The 27747-nt window shown below is 39.5% G+C and overlaps 1 protein-coding gene across 3 annotated transcripts in view; it reads right to left on the reverse strand.

Annotated features, from left to right (window-relative positions):
* The window catches only part of LOC147760128 (uncharacterized), a 50548-nt gene that overhangs the window by 9094 nt on the left and 13707 nt on the right, over positions 1-27747 (reverse strand). The window contains exons 2-9 of one of the 3 annotated variants that reach the window (XM_086994998.1): positions 24789-27714; positions 24341-24505; positions 23633-23788; positions 23132-23307; positions 22492-22528; positions 21794-22150; positions 21353-21430; positions 2419-2645 (exon numbers count right to left, since the gene is read on the reverse strand). In XM_086994998.1, the coding sequence (XP_086851124.1) occupies positions 2449-2645; positions 21353-21430; positions 21794-22150; positions 22492-22528; positions 23132-23307; positions 23633-23788; positions 24341-24505; positions 24789-27714 (4092 nt within the window). In that variant the 3' untranslated portion in view covers positions 2419-2448. Of the gene's footprint in view, positions 1-2418; positions 2646-21352; positions 21431-21793; positions 22151-22491; positions 22529-23131; positions 23308-23632; positions 23789-24340; positions 24506-24788; positions 27715-27747 lie in introns of those variants that run through there. The other 2 variants (XM_086994999.1, XM_086995000.1) reach the window with 2 other exon arrangements.

Here is a 27747-nt window from a genome sequence, read left to right on the forward strand (position 1 = left end):
AGGGATACCAATATCCTTTTATCTACAGAATGCTTCGGAAGTGGTCTCACTGCATTTTGTTGATATTCTTTTATCTACAGGATGCTTCGAATCTGGTCTCACGGCAATGCGATGATATCCTTTTATATTCAGATTGATTATGATCTGGTTTCACTACAATTAAAATGTGTTGATATTATTTTATCTTCATAATAATTCTGATCAGGTTTCTCTGAAGTGTGTTGATATTGTTTTATCTTCGGGATGCTTCTGATCTGGTCTCACTGCAGTGTGTTGGTATTGTTTTATCTTCGGGATGCTTCTGATCTGGTCTCACTGCAGTGTGTTGATATTGTTTTATCTCCGGGATGCTTCTGATCTGGTTTCACTGCAGTGTGTTGGTATTGTTTTATCTTCGGGATGCTTCTGATCTTGTCTCACTGCAGTGTGTAGGTATTGTTTTATCTTCGGGATGCTTCTGATCTGGTCTCACTGCAGTGTGTTGGTATTGTTTTATCTTCGGGATGCTTCTGATCTTGTCTCACTGCAGTGTGTAGGTATTGTTTTATCTTCGGGATGCTTCTGATCTGGTCTCACTGCAGTGTGTTGGTATTGTTTTATCTTCGTGATGCTTCTGATCTGGTCTCACTGCAGTGTGTAGGTATTGTTTTATCTTCGGGATGCTTCTGATATGGTCTCACTGCAGTGTGTTGGTATTGTTTTATCTTCGGGATGCTTCTGATCTGGTCCCACTGCAGTGTGTTGATATTGTTTTATCTTCGGGATGCTTCTGATCTGGTCCCACTGCAGTGTATTGATATTGTTTTATCTTCGGGATGCTTCTGATCTGGTCACACTGCAGTGTGTTGATACTGTTTAATCTTCAGAATGCTTCTGATCTGGTTTTACTTTCACTGTGTTGATTTCCTTTTATCTTCAGAATGCTTCTGATCTAGTTTCACTTTCATTGTATTGGTATCATTTTATCTTCGGAATGCTTCTGATCTGCTCTCACTGCAATGTGTTGATATCCTTTTTTTTCAGTTTGCTTCTGATCTGGTTTCACTGCAGTGTGTTGATATTGTTTTATCTTCAGGGTACCTCTGATCTTGTCTCACTGCAGTGTGTTGGTATTGTTTTATCTTCGGGATGCTTCTGATCTTGTCTCACTGCAGTGTGTTGGTATTGTTTTATCTTCGGGATGCTTCTGATCTGGTTTCACTGCAGTGTGTTGATATTGTTTTATCTCCGGGATGCTTCTGATCTTGTCTCACTGCAGTGTGTTGGTATTGTTTTATCTTTGGGATGTAGCTTCACACCGAGTAGTCCTGATCAGGGATACCAATATCCTTTTATCAACAGAATGCTTCGGATCTGGTCTCACTGCATTTTGTTGATATATCCTTTTATCTTCAGACTGATAATGATCTGGTTTCACTGCAATTAAAATGTGTTGATATTTTTTTTATCTTTAGAATAATTCTGATCAGGTTTCACTGCAATGTGTTGAAATTGTTTTATCTTCAGAATTCTTCCGGTCTGGTTTTACTGCAGTGTGTTAATTTTATCTTCAGGATGCTTCTGATCTGGTCACACTGTAGTGTGTTGGTATCGTTTTTTCTTCAGTATACTTTCACTCTTTTATCAATACAATGTGTCCATAGTGTACTGTGTTACTGTAAATGATTTTTTTTTTTTTGCGCCTTTAATATATTCGTATATTTTACTCTGGGGCTTCAATCTCTTCTGTTGTTTCTATAACTGATAGTGACAGGTTATGGATGAATTGTTTTTTTTTTTTTTTTAATGTATGCTCAGGGCATCTTAGAGGTGTAATGTAACTGGGTCTTAAAGCTTATTCACAAAATGCGCTGGCACCCCTACTATGAAAAACGTTTTTTTTGTCTTTGTTCTTCTATTTTCATGGTCAAATATACAGAAATTCATTGTCCTCTGGTATTATTGGAAAAATTGAAAAAAAATTGGAAAAAGAAAAGTTGAAAAAAAAAAAAAAAAAAACTGACGTGTTGTTCCCTTTTTAATACATTTGTTATAGAAAATATGTAAACAATTGCCACTGAGATGAAATTGGTGCCATCCACGACCAGGATTATTTGATGACGAATCTGTTACTATTCTTGACCAGGACTATTGGTGATGAATCCATTGCTATCCCTGACCAGGACTATTGATGATGAATCCATTGCTATCCCTGACCAGGACTATTGATGATGAATCTGTTGCTATCCCTGACCAGGACTACTTGATGATGAATCTGTTGCTATCCTTCAGCGGGATTATGAGGCATATATGTCAATAAATACACTTCATACAGAAGCACAATAGTGTAACATTGATGAAAAATAAACGGTAGGTATAATGTGCATATATCAAAATTTCATGATTTACAGATATTTGTAATGGAGATTTGATACCAGAATAACCGTGTCCCGGACGTTGACTTAGAGCTTAGCTTAATATCGATCTAACTGTGCCCTTGATTGCTGCTCTACAAATCGCACAATTCCTCAAAGCAGGTGCGCACTGGACACAGGAAACAAGATGGCCACAAGGCAGAAACACCACGCTAACTTCTTCGTCCATACAGATCTTACAGATGCGCTCTTCTTTCAGTCTTTTGTTTTCCTCAAGCAGGGACTTGGTTTCTAGAATACAATTGGTAAGACTTACTTCAAACACTGTTGATTAATATATAACGTTAATGTATAAGGGGAGGGACACAAATAAACACGTTTGCTCCTACAACTTTTAATCACTCATCTGTTAGAATGAGTATTCAGCACCTCTGGCAAAGCATTGCTTCTAATTGTAAATACCGTAAATGATATATTATACCTGGATATGTTACCCTGTAGCAGCAAATTGTGAGTGTTGATGGTTTTAAAAATGATAATGATGTGCTGCTTAGTAAAAAAATAAATAAATATAAAATACATAATAATACATAAATAAAAGTGATTTATTTACAGAAACCTTTGCTGTCTATCTATATGCCTATTTCCTGAGGCATGCAAATTACTCCACGATTACTAAAAGTGCTTTGATACCAGCATTATGAATTTGATCTTGATATCAGTTCAATACCATCGGGCTGTATTCTGTTCCTTTTATTTAGTACATTGTTATCCCAATGGCAACCTAACCTAAGCATATATGTATAAGCTTTTAGCCAATATATAGTCTATAAGAAGCCCCTCAATATTGCTTCAAACCATTTTAATTTTCACAAGTGCGATTTCTGTGCGATTTCAGATATTGCTAAAAGAAGAATAAATCAATATATACTGAAGGCCATTAACTACACTAACTGTGTCAAATGTTCATAAGTCGTCAGTAAAAAAAGCATAACTCGTTGTTCTTTCAGAACAATTATTACTTTCTAACCAATAGGAAGGCTTATGTTGCCGGTGGTAAGATTAATTTGACCTTGTCTGTTTTGAAGAGACGACCTTGATTTCTGAGTAGGACACATTCAAGTTCTTCTTTCTTTCCTGCAATAGTAACAGTCAACGTCACAAGAGAGTAATTTGACTGCTCCTATTGGCTAGCCTACTCTCACACTCATAGAAAAAAGTTCATTCTACATGTTCAAATCAAGATTTATTGACAAGGGATACAAAGTTAATATAAACAACAGTAATATGTTTGGTATATTTGAAGTTTAAAACACTCCTAATATTTTGCACTCGCCAAAATATATTAGGATGCTCCTTTCTAAACGTATTTTCTTGTCTGTCCTTATTGACTATAACGCATTGTAATTAGCTACATGGTGAAATGATATTTTGAGACAGATAACATTACACTATTATCATCACCTTAAGGTTTCTAAGCAAATAAGCAACATTGCAGTTGTTATCTATGCACGGTACTCTGGATTATAGTAGAAGTAGCTATATGACACACATTAAGTACCCTTTCCCTTTGGGAATGGTATTTAAAACCACCACTAGAGGGACGCTTAGGCTGCAGGCTCCCGATTGGTCAGCCAGCTCACGTGGCGCATTCAAAATAATTGGCAGTTAGAGCCTGGCAGCGTGTAAGGGCGCTCGAGCCCATTTTGCTTCAATTAGAATCGGCTTAAGCATAAGCGTCGAAGATTTTTTTTTTGTTTTTTGTCACCCTGACAATGGCTGAAGAATTCCAATCTTGGGTGGAGGCTAACGAGCTGTCGGAAGATACGGTAGAATTCTTAAAGGATGCAGGATTCTTCTCACTCAGGAGTTGCAAGAAACTCACAGAGCCACTCATACAAAGACACTTCGGCGAATCACTACCGCTGGCTCAGATTCTCCTTCTCCAAGACGCTGTGCTTGTCCTACAGCAAGAACATGGTGCTCAGAAACAGAACAATCAGAGTCCAGGTACGTCTAGAAGTGTGTCTGCTGCAACCTTTACTCCCGAAACTGGTGACAAGAAAACCCAAGACGAGACCCCAGCCATCTTGCCAGGGACATCCGGGACCCCTAATATGGCGGCTCCCAGCACGCAAATGGAAACAGAAAACACCGGGGACCTCGATTACACCAGGCTATGCCAACTACTGGACATTGGGAACGGGAATGCGAATCAACCAAACAGAGGTCATCAGAGAGATTATGACGGTAAGGGGATTTTCGATCCTTTTTCAACTCCAGATAGACAAAGAAAACTTAACAAGCATCGCGACATACGCAGCTATGTAATATTCGCAGACAAATTTGAAGCAAAACCTGATACACCAGTCCGCATTGGCGATTTACAACTTTCCCTCTCCGACAGAAAACTCCCTCTGGAGCGCATCACTCCACTTCAATACACAGAAGAGTCGATGAATATATTAAGGGAAATGGTGGCCGACGACGGCACGGACATTCAAACAGTCATGGTGTCAGCATCAGTTACTCAACTTCCCTACTTAATGAACTCTGCCAATAGTGAACGCATTCAACACCGTAACTGAGCAGTTTTTGCGTCCAGCTGCTATATAAGCTGGACGTTTTCTACAGCGGTATGCAGTGCGGCATCGACACACTCCGACGACCACAGCTTGTAGCAACGACCAGCGGCTCGACAGCAGCGGTTCTCTCCAGCACCTCACACCGGCCTACGACTCCGCGGTCACCCCGGCGGCTCGACAGCAGCGGTTCTCTCCAGCGCCTCGCACCGGCCTACGACTCCGCGGTCACCCCGGCAGCTCGACAGCAGCGAATCTCTCCAGCGCCTCGCACCGGCCTACGACTCCGCGGTCACCCCAGCGGCTCGACAGCAGCGGTTCTCTCCAGCGCCTCGCACCGGCCTACGACTCCGCAGTCACCCCGGCGGCTCGACAGCAGCGTTTCTCTCCAGCGCCTCGCACCGGCCTACGACTCCGCGGTCACCCCGGCGGCTCGACAGCAGGGGTTCTCTCCAGCGCCTCGCACCGGCCTACAACTCCGCGGTCACCCCAGCAGGTCGACAGCAGCGGTTCTCTCCAGCGCCTCGCACCGGGCCAAGACTCGACGGTCACCCCGGCGGCTCGATATCGGTCTACTCGACTCCTGCACCACTCATCTGCCCACGACCCAGCAGTCATCCCGGCGGCTTACGACAGTGGTATCTCTCGATAGCAGTCCAACCGACAGCGATCCATTTTGATTTGGTTTAATTTTATTTTCATTCAGTTTTTGTAACCATTTATTTGCTATTAAATTATTTATTTATTTATTTATTTACTTCGTTCTTGTTGCTTCTATCACCGTATCGTCCGCAACATTGGTCTCGTGAGCCGGATTTCAACACCTACAGCATGGATGACAGAGATTGAAAGCCGCAAGAACCGGACGCCTGGCTGCCTTCACTAAACATGTGCTGAAAGCAAGACAGCTCATCCATGATGAATCCACTAGAAAACATCGGTTATCGGAGATGAAAGACGAAATAACTACTCTAAAAAAGGAATGCGAAACTGCTAACTTGAAATACATCGACATTCTGGAAGATGAAACGGCCATCACAGACGCCCAGATCTGGTTTGCTGACGTTGAAGAAACCTGCGCAGATTGTTTGGGAGAAATCTCCGAGGTTATACAAGTGACCAAGGAACAGCCGCAGCCAATTCAACAGCCTCAATCCCAAGAGCCTCATGTCCATGATGTTCCCGTCGCACCTACCCCAGCACCAATAGACGCATGGTTGGTCACTTCTTGGAAGATTGGCAGACCCGACTACGAAACAGCACCGTCTTCACGTCCTCCACGCTAGTTTCAAGTCCATTGACAGAGGGGATGCTGATCAACTTGAGAAATTTTTCACGACAGAATCATTTGGTTGCAAGTTTGAAGGCAATGCAGCAACTTCCGTAGATGACAGACATGCCCAGAGCCAGCTTGACCAGAAAACCAGCTATAAATCTGGACGTTACTCGGTTCCAATGCTGTGGAAAAACGAAGATACAGTTTTACCCTCAAACTATGTAATGGCTCTCAAGCGTTACCAGTCCCTGTGCCGCAAGTTGAGAACCAATCCAGAGCGATCCCGCAGCTACTCTGCAATCATCAACACATGGCTGGAGAAAGGTTATGCCAGAAAGATGACAGACAGTGAAGTCCATACACAGAGCTCCATCACCTGGTTTTCTTCCCTAGCAGTTGAAACTACACTGCGGAACTTCTACATGGATGATTTATGTACCAGTCAACCATCTGTGGACCTCGCCATATCCTTATTCCATGAATTGGTGGATCTACTGAGCATTGGTGGATTTCGTTTGACGAAGTGGGTATCCAACTCCAGAGATGTATTGTCCTCCCTCCCTGCATCAGTAGTTGCCATCAAGAACTTGTGAGATCACGTGACATGTGTACGCTATAGACACTAGTGTAAACGCTCTGCTGTTTTCTGTAGATGAAATCTCTCCTTGGACACTGATCGAAATAACAAAGTTACAGGTGGACTATAAAGGTACACTGTATCAGGTAACGCACTTCATTATAGAAAAAACGCTCATTATAACGCGAAGATTTGGATTTTTTCATTTGAACTATAGGCCTATATCTATACGTACAGAAAGAAACTGTCAAATTTGAGAAGTGCTCAACGTTACGCAATCGGAAGCTATAGTTCCTTTGTTACCCGAACAATAGACACAATGGCATCTAATAACCCCAGCGAAAACGAACAAAGCGGACAAAGGACCTCAGACAAAGTCCCGAAGAAAATGCTGCAACTACAGATCAACTCGACTCCCGCATATATACGGCACAGCAATGCCAGTGGGAAAAGACCACAAAAGAAGAAAAGAACAAGATCAAACAGCATGGACTTAACAGAAAACATTACGGTAGACGAACTACGATCCATCCAAGCTACTCTAGCAGAGATTAAAAGTGAAATGATAAGAAAATCTGACGTTAAGGAAATCATTGCCCAAATGAAACATGAAATCAAGCAGGAGGTGAAGGAGGATATTAAACAAGAAATGCAACAATACTTGACTGATAGACTCAGCCTCCTGAGCGAGAAAATAGATGCCCTATATCTGGAAAACGAATCCCTGCGTGAGAAACTCTCCAAACAAATCAGTGACACAAGGAAGTCCTTTGACAACCTAAAAGAAACCAGCCATTTGGCGAAAACAGCTGTGAGAATGGCAAACCACAACCAGCAGTATTCGCAGAAAAACAACATTAAGTTTTTAAACTGGCCGGAAAAACCAAAAGAAGACCTGAGGAGAGACCTCTGCCGCATCCTGAAGGAAAAGGTGAATGTGGACATAAGCCCCGCCTCAATTCTGGGAATCCACAGAATACCAGGTAACAGCGGAGGCGCAAGACCCGTTATAGCCAAATTCGTTAACACCGAGGAAAAAACGAAAGTTATCAAGTATAGACAAGCACTGAAAGGTAACTTTATAATGTTCGATCACATTACTCAGAAAAATGCTGAGTTGATCAAAATTCTAAAAGGTAAAGAAGCTGTACATTCAGCCTGGTACTTCAATGGCAGAATATTTGCCAGAAGAAATGACGGTCGCCGATATACATTCGACATATTCGACGATATCGACACCAAATTAAAACAATAAGCCTGAAAATGAACTTTATACGGACACTGAAATTTTGGACAATAAAAATCAATGTAAAACTGAAAGTAGTTATAAACAGCAGAGCGGTAACTGTTAGCTAGCCGCTCTAGCATCAAATTATTATTATCATTATTATTATCATTATTTTTTTTAATTACTAGTTATTAGTACTATCCTGTGTATGTGTGTGTTTTCGATAGTTTGTCTTGGTGTGTATGTCAATTCTGGTAGAATGGGTACAAGTGGTCTATTGTATGCGTGGGTGGATGGAAGTGAATTTGATAACGCATTATATAGTATAACCGATATATACAGGTAACGGATTATGTCAGAGGACAACGCACCACTAACGCGTTGGGTGATTAAAAAATTCGTCTAATACCTAACTACGCCCCCTTTTTATGAATGGTCGCCGTGGGAAGAAGACAATGCGACCATAAGTAATTAACGCATCGACACTAAGGTTTAACAATGATGTTTTTCTCAAGCCAGCACGTAGCGCGAGCCTTGTCAAAATAAGCTGTTGAAGCCGCAGCGGGACGCCAACACCACTTTATCTTTGCTTGTTATGTAATCCGGTAAACGACGTGTGGCTCGTTGAATCAGCTATTAAGATCGCTTCAGTTAATTATAACCTTGTGGAACGTGCTTGCATCATATTTCTCGCTAGACAACTTGACTGACTTTTTCACTATGGATTTGCCGAGCATTACTTAAATTTTACCTGAACAGTTTACCGGGCGATCTCGACAGCGTGACCCTCACATTGCAGGGCATGACTAGCGTATATGCACAGAGTCTGCTTGATATGAATATACTAATGCTGCCGTGGTTTAATATGTTCTTTAAAACTTCATATTACACTGTAAACATCTTTTCAGGCCACCATTCACAGAAACTTTATTTTCAAAACAATAACTACATTCCGCGTTGAGTCGACTTTGAGCACGCGGCTGATATTTCATTGGCGCCATTTTTTACATGTGCAAGCAACAATATATCGAACGCGCTAACTACATTGCGACAAAGTCGTTATAGCTTTTAGATAGAACTGTTAAAAGTGCTTATGCACCTCAGTAACCTTTTTGTTTACTTTACACTTTTATATCCAATTGAATTCCAGGTTACAAGTACGGTTACAAAGGTAATTCAGACGATGTAGGCACATGTACATGCCTTATGCGACCACAGTGTTAATTAATTGGTTTGTTTGCGGTCATTTTTATGTTGCCATGTTGCTCACTATTTTTGTTTTAATGTTTCATCTAAAAGTCAACTTAAATTTTATAACCATTAATTGCATGGAATCAACATTTGTTCGGTTAGACTATTAAACTAAATTAGACTTTTAAGTAACAAGTTAAAACTTTAAAACAGTTAAACTTTTAAATTGTGGAAAAAAGATCAAACTAACATTCGAACTAACATATTCACTGCATGCAACGTTCAGTATTATTTTGTTATCAACATTTGCTTGATGGTAAAAGTTGTTGTTTTAAATAGGTCCGTTTTTCATATTAAGTAATAAAAGGGCCCTGAAGCCTAATTTTCATAAGAATTTTCAGTGTTTAAAATGTTTGTTTTTATTTGCTTCATTTTACAGATTATTGCTTGCTGAAAATTTGATAAAATATAGGACGTTTTAAGGACAATTAACTTTCTGTAAAAATTATCCAGCGTTTGTATTAATGTAAACAAAACTTAATTAAACCTTCTTTAAAATAATGCAATTGTTCTTCATGTACGCATACACATTGTATATTGAATATGTAGACCCCCCTCCCAAGTAAAACGCTTCTAATATATACCCTGTATCCTTTTTTCTCTTCAGACAGACACAATAGAGAATGTGGTCAAACCAAAAATGCTATTTGGCAAACAGATAACAGATTCATCAGTATAAATAAAAGGAAACACTTCAGCAATTTTTTTTTTTTTTCTTGTCTCAGTGAAAACTTAAATACTCCTAGGATGCTACGTGGGTCAAGCGTTCCAAAGTAACACGTACCAGTATCAGCATTCTTCAACAAAAAAAAGTTAGAAACATTGGTATCTGCAGTGCAGTAAAATTTGAAAGAAAGACAGAAGACAAAGGCCACTCTCACATCAGGTTTTCTCCCTGTCATTATTTTATATAAGGAGTCTGCTAGTCCTCTGGTTTTCCCTCCTACTTTTTTTTCATCACTTCATTCTTGTTTCACCTACAGATGTTATTAAAATATATCTTAAATAATAATAAAGCAAAAATGAGTATAATATCGCATAGTTTTGGATCACTATAACATATTTTTTCTTACGACGGGGCTGAACCCGATCTCAATCAACAGCCTACAAAGCACATACCAACATCTCAACATTCCGTTTGAGAACGTTCATTTCGAAAAAAGCATTTGTACAAATTTCGAGTGTTGGTAGTGAGTGCTTTCAATCTTTATTTGATCTTTGAAATAAAATTACATAAACTGTGATAATTTTGAGCCTTCCAGCAGTATTGTTATATGCGTGCTGATGTCTCTGTCCTTATCGGTATTCATCGGACATGCCTCAGCAAACAATGGAAGAGGAAGTGACAAAAGAGTAGGAAACTATCAATGCTGTCATGAGCCAGCACTAATGTCCCTGAAATAAAGACAGGCGATGGTTATCTGTAACTACCTCTGGTTGAAGAGAATGAGGTGAGAAATCGACCACTAATTACTGTGGCCATAAACTTCGTTATTAACCTAATTTGCCTTTTCCACCTAGATCTCGAAGCCCAGTCTATCACGATGCAAATATTTACGTCTGTGACCACATTCTGTACACCGCAACGTATACCAAATAATATACATACATTGCGAACAAAATTAAAACATATATATAAAAAGCAACTGTCACACGCATGAGATGGGCAGTGAATCGTTCAGCTATTCGGGGGATAAAACCATCTGACTCAACGCACTTCATGACAAAGAACGTTCACACAAAAGAAAATGATAAGATAATAAAAACAATTACGGAACGCCACCCTACAATACATATCAACCCACTTTTTAATTATTTACCAGGGGGTGAAGGATGCGAAGATTATTTGTATCTATATTTATAACAAATGTTTCACTGCCACCCCCTTACCCAGTACACACGACAGCTACCGCTCATATTTGTGTAGTGAAGATGGAAGAGATAGCATATATGAACTGATACAGAGTTTTTTTTCTGTTTTAGGAAAGTGATCTTCGTTTTGTACTGCGTTTTGTACTGTTTACTAAACTAGTAATTAACCAGCGAGGGGTAGGTTAAGAGTGCAATTAGCTCGTTACTAACAAAGAGCTGCAACTCTTGTTAACGCGTCAGGGCGGCTAAGACTTCAATCAACTTGTGTCGCTAAAAATAATCAAAACAAAGTCTAGCAACACACGCAGAATGTTCGACTTTGATATGGAAGGGCAGACTTTCATGAAGCAAGTAAAGTGTTGGAAGTTTCTACGACGACTCATATATTTAAGAGACACGAACGAAACCGCTATATCCCGGATGTAATGAACAAAAGCTGACTGGTGGGGCAGGACATGTTAAAACACTTTTGAGAAAAAGTGCATATAAACTTCACGAGCTACGCAAAACCTAAGCTCTGCCTATACACAAGTTAAAATCAACCACCCTTTACATAAACCCCGCGAGCAAATCTGTTGATACACGTATTAGTGCGGTTTCAGGAAAGTGATCTACTGCGTTTTGTGATGTTAAGTAAACTAGTAATTAACCAGCGAGGGGTAGGTTAAGGATCAGGGGCGTAACCTGACCTTTTAGAATTCTAAGCACAGATTTTCAAAATTCCCAGGTACGGTTAAATGTAAATTTAAAATAAATTTAATTCGCCAAATATCATAGCTCAGTTTTCACCAGTAATAAAATCATCAGATAAAATTAAATACATTGCGGCTATTCAATTAAGTTCAATTACATCATTTCACCCAGAACCAAGCCATTTTTCTAGGATTGGGATACAGGCTGTCCAAAATGGGGTGGGAGTTTGATTAAATGGAAAATATTTTATAAAATAATAAATTTCAATGGGAAGGGAGGGTTAATAACAATCGATAACGATCTGCCGCTGACACTCTTTTGCGAACCAATTCCCATGAATGAATATGAAAATTGCCTCTTCGTCTCGCTTAGATCGAGAACGATCTCCGGCAGACGATCTTCCGCAAACAGAAGCTTTTGAACGGATATGAGAATTGCATTATCGTTTCACTCGGATTGCGAACGATCTCCCGCTGACGATACGAAACTTGCGTTCTCGTCTTGCTCTTTGGCTAACCAAGGAATTATATCGAATATAATTCCCTGGGCTAACGAAGTCTTTTTAGCAGATTTGAAAATTGCCTCTTCGTCTCTCTCGGATTGCAAACGATCTCGCGCTGAAAATTTGAAAATTGCCTTTTTGTCTATCAGCTTTGCCAGGTGCCGTATGTATGGAGGTCCGGAAGGTGTCCCCTTTCATAATTTGGCAGTTTGTTTGTCATACGAATAATTAAAATGACTGCAATCTTATAACCCTACTGCGGTGTATCATGGTGTACGACTAGAATAATGATGAAAATTTATGCAGCTGTGATACATACACTTTTTTTTTTTAAATTGAAATTAAATACCTTGACAATGATATAATTATAACTTTTAAATTTCTTAATTTTATAGTGCATCAAATTGAATAAACGCAAGTCGGGAAAGATAGTGCGCGATTTTTACTAGCGTGTTTCGCAACAGCAAAATGTTCGTCATTTGAAATGTAAAAAAAAGTATTATAAAAGGTGGGATTATTCAAGGACTTTCAGTTATTATTTTTTCTTCGTGGTTATTCAACAGTATAAGGCAATTTGAGAGCATTTAATTCGAGAAATACGCGACGCGATCCGAGGGCTGCTATTGTTCTGACTAACAAAGGCCGGTATTTTCACCCCATCGGGTTTATCACCCTGTTTATCTAAATGAAAGCGCAGGAGTACTTTTCTATTGATGATGGTGTCCTGCTCACAGTGGGTGGCTAAAAGCGAGCTGAGTAAATTTAGGCCGAGTTAGAGTAGTATTTATCGCTGCTGGGTCCCAACGGCTTAAGGTTTAATTCCCTATAATTAACGCACCGATAATAGTCGTTTAACTACCATAAGGATTATAAACCAAGGCTATTAAAGTGTCTTCGAAATTAATCCTGTAGCTGTATGTAGTTAAGTTATCCCTATTAGTTTGCAACAACGAAACACTTAGATTTGATACCTCAGTACGATTGCTTTACCTACACTTAGAATATGACAATGCGATGTAAATTTATTTTCTGTCGTATATACATACGCGGCAGAAACCTGGTAGATATACACAGATCAAATCAAATATTAAAATATGCTCAGTAAATTGTAGGGGTCTTGGGGACCGAAATAAGCGGTTAGATGTGTTCAATTTCTTGCGGAAGAAATCCTTTTCCATCTACTGTTTACAAGATACTCATAGTACATTATCTATGGAAAAATATATAGCAGCTGAATGGGGCTTTAAATGCTTTTTCAGTCATGGAACCTCTAATTCAAGAGGAGTTGCAATATTGGTTAACAATAATTTTGAATATAAAATTAAGGAGGTTGAGAAAGACACTAACGGAAACTTTGTTGCTCTTAGTATGATAGTAGATGAAAAAGACATTTCACTCATAAATCTGTATGGTCCCAATAATGATTCACCTGAATTTTTCTTAAAAATACACGAGACAATAATGAATTTTGGAAATCAGGATCATATTATCTGTGGGGATTTTAACTTAGTATTAAACCAAGAGAAGGACACATATAACTATAAACATAAAAATAACCCCAAGGCCTCTAATCAACTTTATACCTTGATGGAATTACATAACTGGCACGACATATGGAGGGAAATGCATGAGGATGTTAGACAGTATACATGGCGGCAGCCTACGCCTTTTAAACAGGCAAGGTTAGATTATTTTATTGTTTCCACAACCATTACAAATTATATCGAAGATAGTCAGATTATTCCAGGTTATAAGAGCGACCACTCCATTATAACTCTGGACTTACAGTTAAAAAGGAAAATTAAACACGGAAAAGGTTTTTGGAAATTCAATAACTCCCACTTATATGAAAGTGAGTATGCCGATATGGTAAAGCAGATAATCAATGAAACTATCTTAGAGTATGCAGCAGCGCCCTATAATAGAGATAACATACTGAATATTGACAGACATTCTTTACAGTTAACTATAAGCGATGGGCTATTTCTTGAAACTCTCTTAATGAAAATTAGGGGGAAAACGATTGCTTTTGGTGCTAGGATAAAAAAGAAAAGAGAGTCAGAGGAAAAACAAGTGGAAAATACTATAAACGACCTAGAGAATGATCTTAAAAATGAGGCCGAATTAGACAAAAAAGAAGAAATTCTTGAAATGATAAATAAGGAAAAGATGAAACTGGAAAATATAAGAAAAATAAAAGTAAAAGGCATAATGATAAGATCAAAAGAAAGATGGATAGAATACGGAGAAAAACCATCAAAATACTTTTTAGCACTGGAAAATCGCAATTTTACAAATAAGTCAATAACTAAACTGGTAACAGATAACGGAAATATCCTTACTGAACAAAATGAGATTCTCAAAGAAACCGCACGCTTTTACGAAAATTTATTTAAGAAACAAAATCACAAATCAGTAGACATAAAAACTCGATTGGAAAATATTGAAACTCCAAAATTGACCGAAGCCGAAGCATCCTCGCTCGAAGGAAAGATAAACTACGCTGAACTCTATACAGTATTAAGACAAACGAAAAATGAAAAGAGCCCAGGTACCGACGGGTTTACTTACGAATTTTTCAAATTCTTTTGGAAAGAACTGAATAGTTTTTTAATAAGATGTATAAACGAGGCATACGAAAAAGACAAACTACCTATAACTCTTACCCGGGGTATAATCGTCCTTCTACCTAAACATAATAAGCCTACCAACTCGTTAAAAAACCTAAGACCGATATCACTACTTAATGTTGTGTATAAACTCGCCTCGGCATGTATAACGAATCGAATAAAGAAAGTATTACCAATATTAATAAATGAAGACCAAAATGGGTTTATGGCGGGCAGATACATAGGTGAGAATACACGGACCATTTTCGACTTAATTGAATACTGTGACGCACATGAAATACCAGGTCTGTTGATGCAAATCGATTTTGCTAAGGCTTTCGATTCAATCGACTGGGGTTTTATCGAAAAAACCTTTGAATTCTTTGGCTTTGGAGAATCTATCATAAAATGGATAAATCTCTTCCTTAAAGACTCCTCTTCGTGTGTCTTGGTTAATGGTTTTGCCTCTTCTTTCTTCAATCTTTCTCGGGGTTGCCGTCAGGGGGATCCCATCTCCCCTTACCTTTTCATTCTTTGTGCTGAGATACTATGTATCATGTTAAAAAATGAAATAGACATAAAAGGCATTACAATACATAATCAAACTTTTCTCATCTCCCAGTATGCTGATGACACAACTATTGTGTTGGATGGGACTGAAAAAAGTTTAAGAAATACCCTAAAGGTTCTAAATGAATTCTCCCAATTTTCTGGACTACAAATGAACAATCAAAAAACTAAATTAAACTGGTTCGGAAGCAAGAAAGACTCACAAGAGAGCATGTGTAAAGAGTTGAATCTCGATTGGAATGAACGTTTTTTCAGAATCCTTGGAATAGATTTCTCAGTAAATTTACATGAAATGATTGAGAAAAATTATAGAGAGAAACTCGAAGATATGGAAAGAACTATGAAACAATGGACTCACCGATCGCTAACAGTTTTGGGGAGAAATGTAATTTTTAAATCACTGATCCTTCCAAAAATGACTCATTTATTTTCCACATTGCCAATACCAAACAAATATGTAGACAAAATACAAAAAATGTGCTTTAATTTCATATGGAATGGAAATATTGAAAGAGTAAAACGAGATATAATGACACAGTCGTACTCAAATGGAGGTATAAAAGTCCCCGATATTAGAAACTATATTGATTCCCTAAAAATTTCATGGCTCAGGAGAATCATGCACAGAAATTCAAAATGGTCTTTCTTTTTCCTTAGTCTGATCCCTGAAAGTAAGGGTGTACACTGGTCTGAAATGGGAATGTCTGAACTGCAAAAAATTAAGAACGGATCAAAAAATGCTTTTTGGAATCAAGTCATTGATGCATGGTGCAGACTGTTAAAGAATAAAAAGATTGATACAAAAGAAAATTTTTTAAAAGAATGTTTATGGCTAAATGATAAAATACGGATAAAAAACAATCCTATTCTTATAAGAACCTGTAATAAAATAGGTATAAGAAACATAAATGACTTGATCGATACAGAGGGAAATTACCTCACATACCAACAGTTCAAGGAAAGGCACGGGAATATAATAAATTATGTTACGTTCACAAGTATACTATGCGCAGTAAAAAAATTCAAAAACAAATGAATATAGACAATTTACATGAAAAAATTGAGCTCCCTATAATTTCAACCCAACTTAAATGGCTATTAAAATTTACAAAAGGGGGGAAACCTTTTTACAATATTTTGAACTCAAACGAAATGAAAAAGACTAATGCAATGTCAAAATGGGAACTCCTTTCTAAAGAACCTCTCACAGCTGAAGAGTGGAAAATCTTGAATAACATTCCTTTCCAATGTACTTTAGATACTAAACTGCGCTGGTTTCAATTTAGAGTATCAAAAATAATTTTAGCTACAAATAATTTTTTACGAAAAATTGGGATAAAAGACACAGAGACCTGCTCCTTCTGTAACGAACACCCTGAAACTCTTCAACACTTATTTATTGAGTGCAAAGTAATTGCTCCCCTTTGGGCAAAAATACAAGACTGGATCCATTTAAAGACTGGACTTGTATTACAATTAACAGCATCTGATATAATTCTAGGAATTCCAAATTTGAAATGCAATGCGCTCAACAGTTTGCTGATCATAACAAAATTTATTATATATAAATTTAAAATGAAAAACATTACCCCGAACATAGAAAATATTAAAATAGAATGGAGACAGGCCTACATCGCAGAGAGAAATATAAGTCTGAGAAACATGACAATAGGTAAATTTAATGAAAAATGGAAAAAGCTGCAGCCTCTCTTCCTGGAATGATATCTTCTATCTGCGTATGTTCCCCTGCCGATATTTGATAGTAAAACACATATTTGTTTTTATCTGTATTAGATCATATTTTTTATTAAGTATTATTAAGTATTTTACTATTAGGTTATCAATATATCGTTGTTGACATATATATTAAATGACACAGTAACTATATATATATATATATATATTGCAAATGACTGAGTGTCTCTTTGTGAGTGAGTGAGTGAGAGAGTGAGTGTGATTTTTATTTAGTTATTTATAAATTTTATATTTTTTGCTGAAATCTGTACTTATTTGAGATTTGCAATAAAAAAAAAAAAGAACTTTGACCTCTCTATGGATGCCATGCCTTCCCAGCGGGTACTCGGCTTCATATGGGACACTAATGAGGATGCTATAACGTTTAGAACCCTTCAACCGAACCCTCCTGCAACCAAGCGTGGTATTATACGCACAATTGCTACCATCTTCGATCCTTGTGGGCTGTGCGGGCCATTTATCCTTGCTGCCAAGCATCTAATGCAGATACTTTGGAAGCGTGCGCTTGCTTGGGATGATGATCTACCAGAAGACCTACTGAGCATGTGGCCTGTCCTGGTTAATCGACCTTCCAAACATTGCGGGTATTCGAGTTTCACACTGCTACTCACCAGACCTATGGGAAGCACCAACTGTAGTAGTCCATATCTTCTGTGACGGCTCCGAAATTTCGTTTGGTTCTGTTGCCTATTTACGCATTGTTTCCACCAATGGTACAATTTCCGTTGCCTTTTTGCTGAGCAAGACCAGAATTGCACCCGTGAAGAAGCTGACGCTGCCACGACTTGAGCTACAGGCAGCTGTACTAGCTGCTAGAATTTACCTCAAACTTAAGGAGGAGCTACAGTTTGATGTAACCAAGGCCGTTTTTTGGACTGACTCGATGTCTACTCTGGGATACATCAAAAACACAACTCGTCGATTCAGACGTTTCGTTGCTAATTGCCAAGAAGAGATCCTTGATACCACGTCTGCCGATTGGTGGAGATATGTTCCAACTCTCTTCAACCCAGCAGTTTTTGCGTCCAGCTGCTATATAAGCTGGACGTTTTCTACAGCGGTATGCAGTGCGGCATCGACACACTCCGACGACCACAGCTTGTAGCAACGACCGGCGGCTCGACAGCAGCGGTTCTCTCCAGCGCCTCGCACCGGCCTACGACTCTGCGGTCACCCCGGCGGCTCGACAGCAGCGGTTCTCTCCAGCGCCTCGCACCGGCCTACGACTCCGCGGTCACCCCGGCGGCTCGACAGCAGTGGTTCTCTCCAGCGCCTCGCACCAGCCTACGACTCCGCGTTAACCCTGGCGGCTCGACAGCAGCGGTTCTCTCCAGCGCCTCGCACCGGCCTACGACTCCGCGTTAACCCTGGCGGCTCGACAGCAGCGGTTCTCTCCAGCGCCTCGCACCGACCCACGACTCCGCGTTCTTGGACTTCGTTCTTGTTGCTTCTATCACCGTATCGTCCACAACACCAGCTACGTGACAAAAGTGGCCTGCATGGGGCAATCTTTTAATTGGCAATCGGTCTTACGCTACGATGCAGAGTATATGAAATCTCAGAGCGAGATTGGATTTCCATGGGGAACCGACAGCCCCTTTCTCATGCAGGTGTTGTTAAAACCGAATCCAACCCAACCAACAACCAGAGGGAAGCAAAATTATCCCTTCTATCGCTGAAATATGACTTTTCAATTTATGCGATCCATGTAGCCGGGGAAGAAAATAAAATTGCCGATTCCGTGTCACGAATACATGAGCCAGAACATTGCTCTCGTTTTCTCGAATTAGTCCATCACTGGTTTTTAAGCTTTTACAGACAGCCGCCAGTGTATTTTCTGCAGGCCCATATGGCTAATTTCTCTTTTTCCTTTCTTTATCCCAGGCTCCGATAGACAGAGACAACAAGTAAATGATGAGGTGAACTTCTGGAGAGCTCAACTTTTCTCGGCCTCTACTAAATCAACTTATAGATCACACCTACGAGCCTATATCAAGTTCTGTGAGGTAATCAACTGTAAACCGATTCCTTTATCCCCGCCAACATCAGCAGGTACGCTGCTTACCGGGCACGATCGTGCGCTTTCTCATCTCTTCTGCAGTACCTAAACATCGTCCGGATCATCCACAAGGATTTCGGACTTCCTAACCTTCTGTGTTCCTGGGAGCTGAAGACGAGTCTGTGTGGTATAAAGAGACACAAAGGTGATCCGGGCTCTCAGAAAGCACCCATCCTTCCACCACAGCTTTTAAGCCTACGATCATTCCTCAACCTGAATGATTTAGAACAAGCACAGACGTGGGCAGCTTGTCTGATCGCCTTCTTTGGAATGCTCAGAGTTAACAATATTACGGCCAGGTCTCAGACAGACAGCGGCCTATCTATATGTCGCCGCGACTTGACATTTACAAAAAGAGGATGCACCCTAAGAGTGACCAAATCGAAAAACAACCAGTACGGCCAGAGAGCCCATATTGTTACACTCCCCTTCCGTCACGGCAGCCCTTTGTGCCCCACAACAGCACTGACGAATTTTCTGAAGATATCAATGGACGTCCCGGAATCTGCGCCGTTCCTTGCCACTTCTAACAATGGAGGGACCACTCTCCTCACATCGGCAGGCTTTCGCCAAAAACTTGCACGGTCACTTCGAGGGACCGGACTTTCCACCGCGACGTACAATACTCACAGTCTCCGCAGGGGAGGAGCTACGTGGCTTCTATCCATCGGTACTCCTCTAGCGATGGTGAAGGCCATGGGAGACTGGTCTAGCGATGCGGTATTCCAATACACGAACCTTCGGTGGATATGAAATATGATGTAATGCTGGGAACACTGAAGACAGTTTGAACTTGTGGTTAAATTATGAAAAATTTAAATTATTGGACTGGAAATAAACAACCTGTGACTGCCTCACTGTCATATGTCTAGCTACATGACAGTTTCTAAGTGCAATTACGTCTATTTCATTTTCACTCACCTACCCATACTCTGGGTTGGGAATTTTGAACAGCTGCAATTAGTAATATTGCTACCTGTATCTAAGTGTTGCAATTCATTGACATACGGGTTGATGTACTTTGTTGAAGTAGTTAACGTTTATTGTAGTTATGTAATTTTATGTAAACTTTTATGTAGTTTAATAAATTTCTCAAGCCCGATAGTGGTTCTGGTTTTAAGTACCCTTTCCCTTTGGGAGTGGTATTTAAAACCACCACTAGAGGGACGCTTAGGCTGCAGGCTCCCGATTGGTCAGCCAGCTCACGTGGGGCATTCAAAATAATTGGCAGTTAGAGCCTGGCAGCCGTTAAAGCTGGACAGCGTGTAAGGGCGCTCGAGCCCATTTTGCTTCAATTAGAATCGGCTTAAGCATAAGCGTCGAAGATTTTCCCACCCTCCCGTCCCTCATATGGGCAGAAGGGGCTTCTTACATTTGCATTACACATTTTGGGTACATGCTCTTCATTTATTATGAAAGGTACATACGAACCGAGCATTGGTGGAGCGTGGCTTCCCAGTAACACATGTTAAACACTTCTTCTAGTTTCTTATACGACTCAAATAAATTCGACATGCTAAGGGATAAACTGAATAGAACACTCGATCAGCCATAAAAGAGCTTTAGACTGCTCCTTTCTTTAAATTTTTGGTTGTAAATTTAACCTACTTTCATGACCTACTTTTCCGCCCCATTGACATACAGCATAAAATGCTAGCAGAAAAATCAGTTCAAACATCATTTTTAGGTAAAATTGAACAATGCCTTTTGATAATTCTCTTAGTTACACTACTTGAGACTCTATGCTGGTATTTGGAAGGTTTTTGTGACAAAAAATTGACTTTGTATGCATCTTTAAACATTTGCGCTTAGTAAATGGGAATTTCGAACAGCTGCAATTAGTAATATTGCTACCTGTATCTAAGTGTTGCAATTCATTAACATACGGGTTGATGTACTTTGTTGAAGTAGTTAACGTTTATTGTAGTTATGTAATTTTATGTAAACGTTTATGCAGTTTAAAACATTTCTCAAGCCCAATAGTGGTTCTGGTTTTAAACACAGATCTAAAGCCAAGCGCTCACCCTTGTCATCACTGTCCTTTAGTACCGGAGAGTTTTGTTTCTTCTTTTTCTTTTTCTTGTCTTTTTTAGATAGATTGTCTGAAATAAATTAAAATAAATAAAATATGAGGACTGAACAACTGTAAAGATGACTCAAGTACGCCAGTAGCCAATATAAACTAAATGTCACAGAGGTGGAAGTCACGACACTGGCGTTCATCTCGGAAGAACGGTATGCGCGTTAAAGTAAAATAATGAGTTTTTTTTTTTTATTCAAGTAAAAAACAGGTATTAGTAACGGCCATGATGAAGGCATGTAAGTCGTCTTCAGAGCATTCAATCAGCGAAATGCTCATTTGTGTACTAAAGTATTAATCCATTTTGTAGGCAAATATATTATTATTTTTTACTTTATATTTTCATCACATGACATAACAGAGTGCTAACAACTCAAACATGTACCCGTATTCTGTGTTTGTGATGTTTTTTGGGCTGCATCACGTGGTGGTGCTTCACACGGAGCTGCGTTAAGTGGCTGCTGACCAGGCTCTTCTTGGGGAATTAGTGCCATTGCCGCCGCACCTTGCGCCGTCTGTCGGTTCAACTCATCCTCAATATTCAAAACGGCATCTAGTAAACTAGCTGCACTGGGGAAATCGTCTCCAGTATTCCGCAATCTTTGTTCGATCACCTGACGCACTGCATCTCGTCTGAAACCCATGTCTAAGACCGCCTGCACTGTCGGGGTGTCCAGGCGGGCTTTGATCTCCCGGGCCTCTACGTGGTAACTGCCTGGCGCACCTGCATACAAACAGGGTTCTGGTCACGTGATAAGGCAAAAAAGCAAGCTCAGCGAATTATTACAAGCATAAGGCTATGTTTTGCTTCAAGTTTTTGAAGGTTTGATGGGTCTAATCGCAAATAAGAAATGTAAGGACTTGTTCATTTACCTCAATATATCAACTAATTTTGCTAATTCTGTGAAGAACAATACAAATTGATTGAAATAACTGCATTCGTTAAATCGGATAGTTTATTGGCGTTGTTACTGTTTATTTATGAAGCTGAGTGCTGCTTTAAAACTTAAGAAATCTAGCCAGGCATATGCACTGGGTATATGATAGTTGTGTTTGTTGGTCAGGAACCCATGGATCACTAACCTTGTGGTCTTTGTGTTTGCGCTTGAGCCTGGGGAGGCTGAATAAAACAAACCAATATCAAATCAATATGAAAAGCCAATGTATAAGGCATTTGTCGACATGGGGTGCAGATATACACACAAAAGGCAACTTCTCCTTTTTATCGTTCATCAAGAAGTATGTATCTTGATTAAAGGAATGAAAACTCTTCGTATGAGATCTATATTTCACAATAAAAATAATATAAACAACTCATAAAAATAATATATATTCAGTTTTACCACAAAACGGCAGTAATAGCTATTATTCTGATATCTGAGCTTGTCATCGGACCACGCGACCTCCAAAGATGGCTATCGCCTGTTATATTCTCTTAAGAAATTATTACAAAAAAAAAAAAAAAAAAAAAAAAAACACAGGTACTAACTTTGAATGTAGAAATATATTTGTTACCCATTGGTAAGTATGGAAAGATTGCTGTTTACTCCAGGAAAATTCATTTTTGGCCCAAACGAACAGTTACTATCCCTTCAACGATTATTGTGTTTTTAAAATGAAATTCAAATATCGCCTAATGCTTCAAGTTACAGAACGTATTTAAAAGTCATCTAGCCTAAACCGTTCGTTTAAATTTGAATGATGTGATTAAATATATGCTTACCGGGTTGTTTGGCGAATTCCGTTCCTTGATCATTCGGATAAACTCATCCCCCTTGCACTGGCGTACAAAGCCACAACGTGGGAACCAACGCGCATGCTCAGTCCAAGGGTCGTCTTGTGGTTCCCAATTCCTCAGCCCTCCGTCACAGAAGAAGCACTTCACGTTGTCACCAAAGCCTGTTATTAACAAATATGAAACAAATATCAAAACGTTTCAACCATAAACTTAATGGACCCTGTTACTCGTCTATCCCTGTTAACAAGATACCGTAGGTCAGCTGTCCATTTGTAAATATACAGGATCAGTTTATGATTAACGCCCGAGAGCTGTGAAGCGATTGTTAAACTTCACTTTCATCCTTACATTCTAAACACAGCGTGGCCTTGCTATAATATATGGCACGTTTCCTATAAATTTGGCATAACAAAATGATGTATGAGTTTATTTATAGTAATTATTTATTTGATGAATATATTGCAGTGAAAAATATAGTGGAGTTACCGGCGTAAAAGAACCCGGCCTTGGCGAGTTCTTCAGGACGCGGAATACGAGATGGCGGCCAGTCAGCAAAAGTCTGAACTCTGGTGTTTTCAATGGCGTATCTCTCGTGTTTGGGTCTCGCTGTTAGTATCCCTAGTGTGGCTCCAGTTGTGGCATCTATGAGGCGAAAACATAGAAGGACGAGTTTTAATGATCGACTTGATAAGTAAAGGCAGTTTAAAAACATTCAATATTTGTGGTTTACGTCATTCCACTAACATGCATCCTAGATGTAATACACTATAAACCAAGGTTCGAGCAGAAACAGTGGCGCTGTGCTCTATTCCGAGTGACGCCACGCAGGAATGCAAGAGTACAAGGAACAGAACAAGGTACGGCCTGTTGATGTCCGCCCGGACCTTAATAATACGGAGATTACAGAGTACAATTTTTTATTATTTCGCGATAAGCACGGCGATTCGCATTTGAATCTAGTACGTAATTCTTGATTTAGGGTAAAAAATCCAGGTACCAACTGCGTTTTATAATCATGCTTCCCACCAAAGTGCTCGAATTATCAAAAAGAACAGCTGGAGCACCTTGCAAGCATTTTGAGATATTGTGAGCTTTGGGGTATCGTTTAATTAAATATGATTCACTATGTATTTTGACCTAGCAGAACCGTTTGTCAAGATGAAAGTGTTAGAATCATTGATAACTCGTGCTTACTCTCTGATCCTGTTGTGCTGCCGCGCACAATGTGACTTTGTGATTCTGACACAGCAAGAGGAAGAGCTGTGCTTGGTTCTTCCACAGAAATGTTCCCGACTTCCAGTCCTAGGATGAACGGGCAGGTTGAAAGATATCTGCGGTGTTCCAGCATTGGTTGGTCACCTAAAACAAACGTCACCCACGATCAATATCATCATTCTGACGCTGAAGATTATTGTTCGTCCCACAGCAATGATTTGCCAAAACCAGCATTTAAGTTGCAAATCAATGTTTTAAGTTAATCTGTTATTTCAATATTGCATCAGTTTTGAAAGTTTAAAAGGCTGTTTTGGTAAATTTTGGAATGTTCACATTTTACATATTAGCAACCGTTTCCCTGTTTTTATCATTTGTACAAAATAGACAAGGATAGAACAAAGTTTCTTGCAATGAAAAAAAATCATACCCGGTTCCCAGTTCCTTAAAATCCCCTCACAGAAGGCACACTGTACCCGGTCCTCCGTGCCCACATAGAAGAATCCAGCTCTTGCCAAGTCTCTGGGTAGGACACTTGCTCCACTGGGCCAGTTGACGAATGTCGCCAGGCGGTCAGACTCGTTCCTCATCCGTGAAGGGACACATGTAGGTAGATGAGATGCATTATGTGGAGTTAAGAGGCCAGATGTGTTCTCATTAGAGCGTACACCACTGGCAACCCCAGCATGAGCCACAGTGCTACTTTCCAGCGGTGTGGTCTGCGGGATGTCGACCTCTGGAGAACTGATGCCCAGTGATCTGGATAGTGCTTGTTGACTTGACAGTAGTGAGGGCACATTGCAACCATGGTCATGTGGTCTAGGCCTGGTGTTTGCTAAGTTTGGAAAAGGATCAACATTGGCGCCTATGTTGACATTAGAAACAGGGTCATCTCTGGGGAAAAGGGGAACATTCTCCGTTTCAGTCCCATTCATAAGTGGGCAATCTGGGAAGAAATTACGATGTCGCACTAGTGGATTGTCTCCACAGGTCCACTCCTTAAGTCTACCTCCACAACTAAAACATACTACCTCGTCACTGTTTCCTGTGTAATGGAACCCTGACCGTGCAAGTCGCGTTGCTCTTACCGGGACCGAATTGGGCAAGTCTTTAAAACTGGACAGTCGCACTGCTTCGTAGCAGTATTCTTCCCCCACACGAAAGGGTGGTCCTTGTGCAGACCGAAGAAAGTACTCTTGAAGATGTAATGGATATAAATGTATGCGTGTCCTGCCTGGGGCGTAGCTTGTTAAATATCGAAACAAATCTCTATGAAGAAAAACAGAAACTTGCCTGTACATATTGTGATCGTCCTCCTCACCCTCACTGCCCTTGGCACATTTATTTTGTACCTCTTCTTTCTGTGGAACTCTGTCCCGATTAAAAAATTCCGCAACTCCATTTTGCACCGATGACGTCACTGTTTGATGATCAAATTCTAGATCAGTTGTCACTGTGTTATCTTGTGCACTCACTTTTGTTAACAATGTGTAATCTGACTGGTATGCATGATGACAAGAAGTCTTCTCTTTCTTGCTTCCCAAGTTCTCCGCCAAACATATTCTTCCACGCTTTCCATCTTTGGCCAAATTTTCATTTTTCAAAGAATTGCTTTTGTTAAAAGCTTCAATGGCTTTAGTCAAATCACAGACTGTGGAGTCGTTTGTAACAAAGAACCCCATTATGGATTGTTTTATCTGTTGACTATTGTCTTTGCTTGTATTTTGAAACGGGATGTGTACGTAACGTAAATTCCGTCGTATTATTATTGGCTCAATTGTTTGAAACATAAGGGTTCTGACGCACAGATGATTTTCAAGGTAACTTTGGTAGATACTACTGGCTTCGTCAAACTGTAGTTGACACCATTGTTCACGCCAATAACACAAATTCATTGAGTTACCATCATCCACGTCAGCTGAAGTGGTTTTTGCCTTGTCTGCAAGTGGCAGTAGATTTTCCAAAATACACCTTCTATTGCAGTGATCTTTATATTCCTGGGTAATGCTTTTCTTGTTTATGACAGCTGTATCGTATTTTGCGTCGCTGCAAAGAGTCTTTATCTCATCCAAACATCTATTTATTGATGCGAGGCATGGTATTTCAAACAAATCAGCTTTCACAAGTAATCTTCTTTTATCTATTATATCCAAAAAGGCACACCTTTCTTTTAATTGTGATGATTCAACGCCGTCTTTCATTAGATTAAGTGCAATTAAGATAGCCAAAATAATGGAATTTAGAATAAAACAAAATAAAACAAAGTAATCTCTCTTGCGTCCAAAATATTCACCATTACAACATTTGTTTTCTGGCTCCCAATTGTCGCAGTAGGTCAGATAAGTGTTACTGTTTGTTTCTGTTTTCTTGTTTTTCTTTTCTTCATCTTGCATTCTCGAATTTCGTGACAATAGTCCGGCAGTCATTTCACTGTCGAGAGTGAAATGCCTCTGTATGTGGCATCTGAAGGTTGACTTGCCCAAAAAACAAACATCATTTGGTGATATATTCACATGACCGTCAGCAAAGTTTTGTACGAAAAAGAAAAAATCAAGATAGGGAAACGGCAAATATTTCAGTCTTCCTTCTATTGCGATGCTTGATACACTATGTGTTAGAATACATAAATTATTTAAACAATAACCTTTTGCCATGTTATTTTCACTTCCACTAAATTGCATTAGAGTTAAAGAAATATTTCCTCTAATTATATGCCTTGTTAAAACTGTCCTGTAATCAAAGCATGTGTGTACTGGTCTGCACTGTACACCATTCGCTTGCTCTACAGACGACTGATTCCCTGGACAAAATTCCTCACAGCAATGTCCCATCTTCATGCATCTGAAGTACTTTTCGAGTGAATAAAAGGTGCATGCTGATTCAGAAATATGATTTGTGGGTAATTGAGGAACTTCAATCCATACATAATTAAAGTAGCAATGTTTTTCTTGCCCATGTGACCCACAGGTAAATTGGGTTTCTGGTATGGATACATGGCAAGCATTTATCTGTGAGTTACAGTATATCTGTATTGGTTTTGAAATATGCACAACTAACAGAAGAGGTATTTCGAGTGTTTGCGATGCGCAGCATAAATAAATAACCTCTGCATTGGCCGTAATCAAAGTAACAAAGATAAAGAAAGAGCACAACAATTTCAATGTAGATTTCGTGTTGTACTTTGTATTTTTTATTTGCTTGAGGTAAAAATGCAGAAGAGCGTCAGCATGCTCTCTGGGCATGTATCCTAAATCAGTTATCTTGTTGATGTAGCTTCCAATATTAACATAACCACTTTCAATTAATGTCAGGCAGTGGGCAATTTTACGAAGTGATCGTTTGTCGTCACCTGAAATCTATAGAAAAACAGGTTACAATATCTTTTCTGA

Source organism: Lingula anatina, chromosome 9, assembly GCF_051362555.1.
Source record: "Lingula anatina isolate TDL-2025a chromosome 9, LinAna3.0, whole genome shotgun sequence".
NCBI classification, from domain to species: domain Eukaryota; kingdom Metazoa; phylum Brachiopoda; class Lingulata; order Lingulida; family Lingulidae; genus Lingula; species Lingula anatina.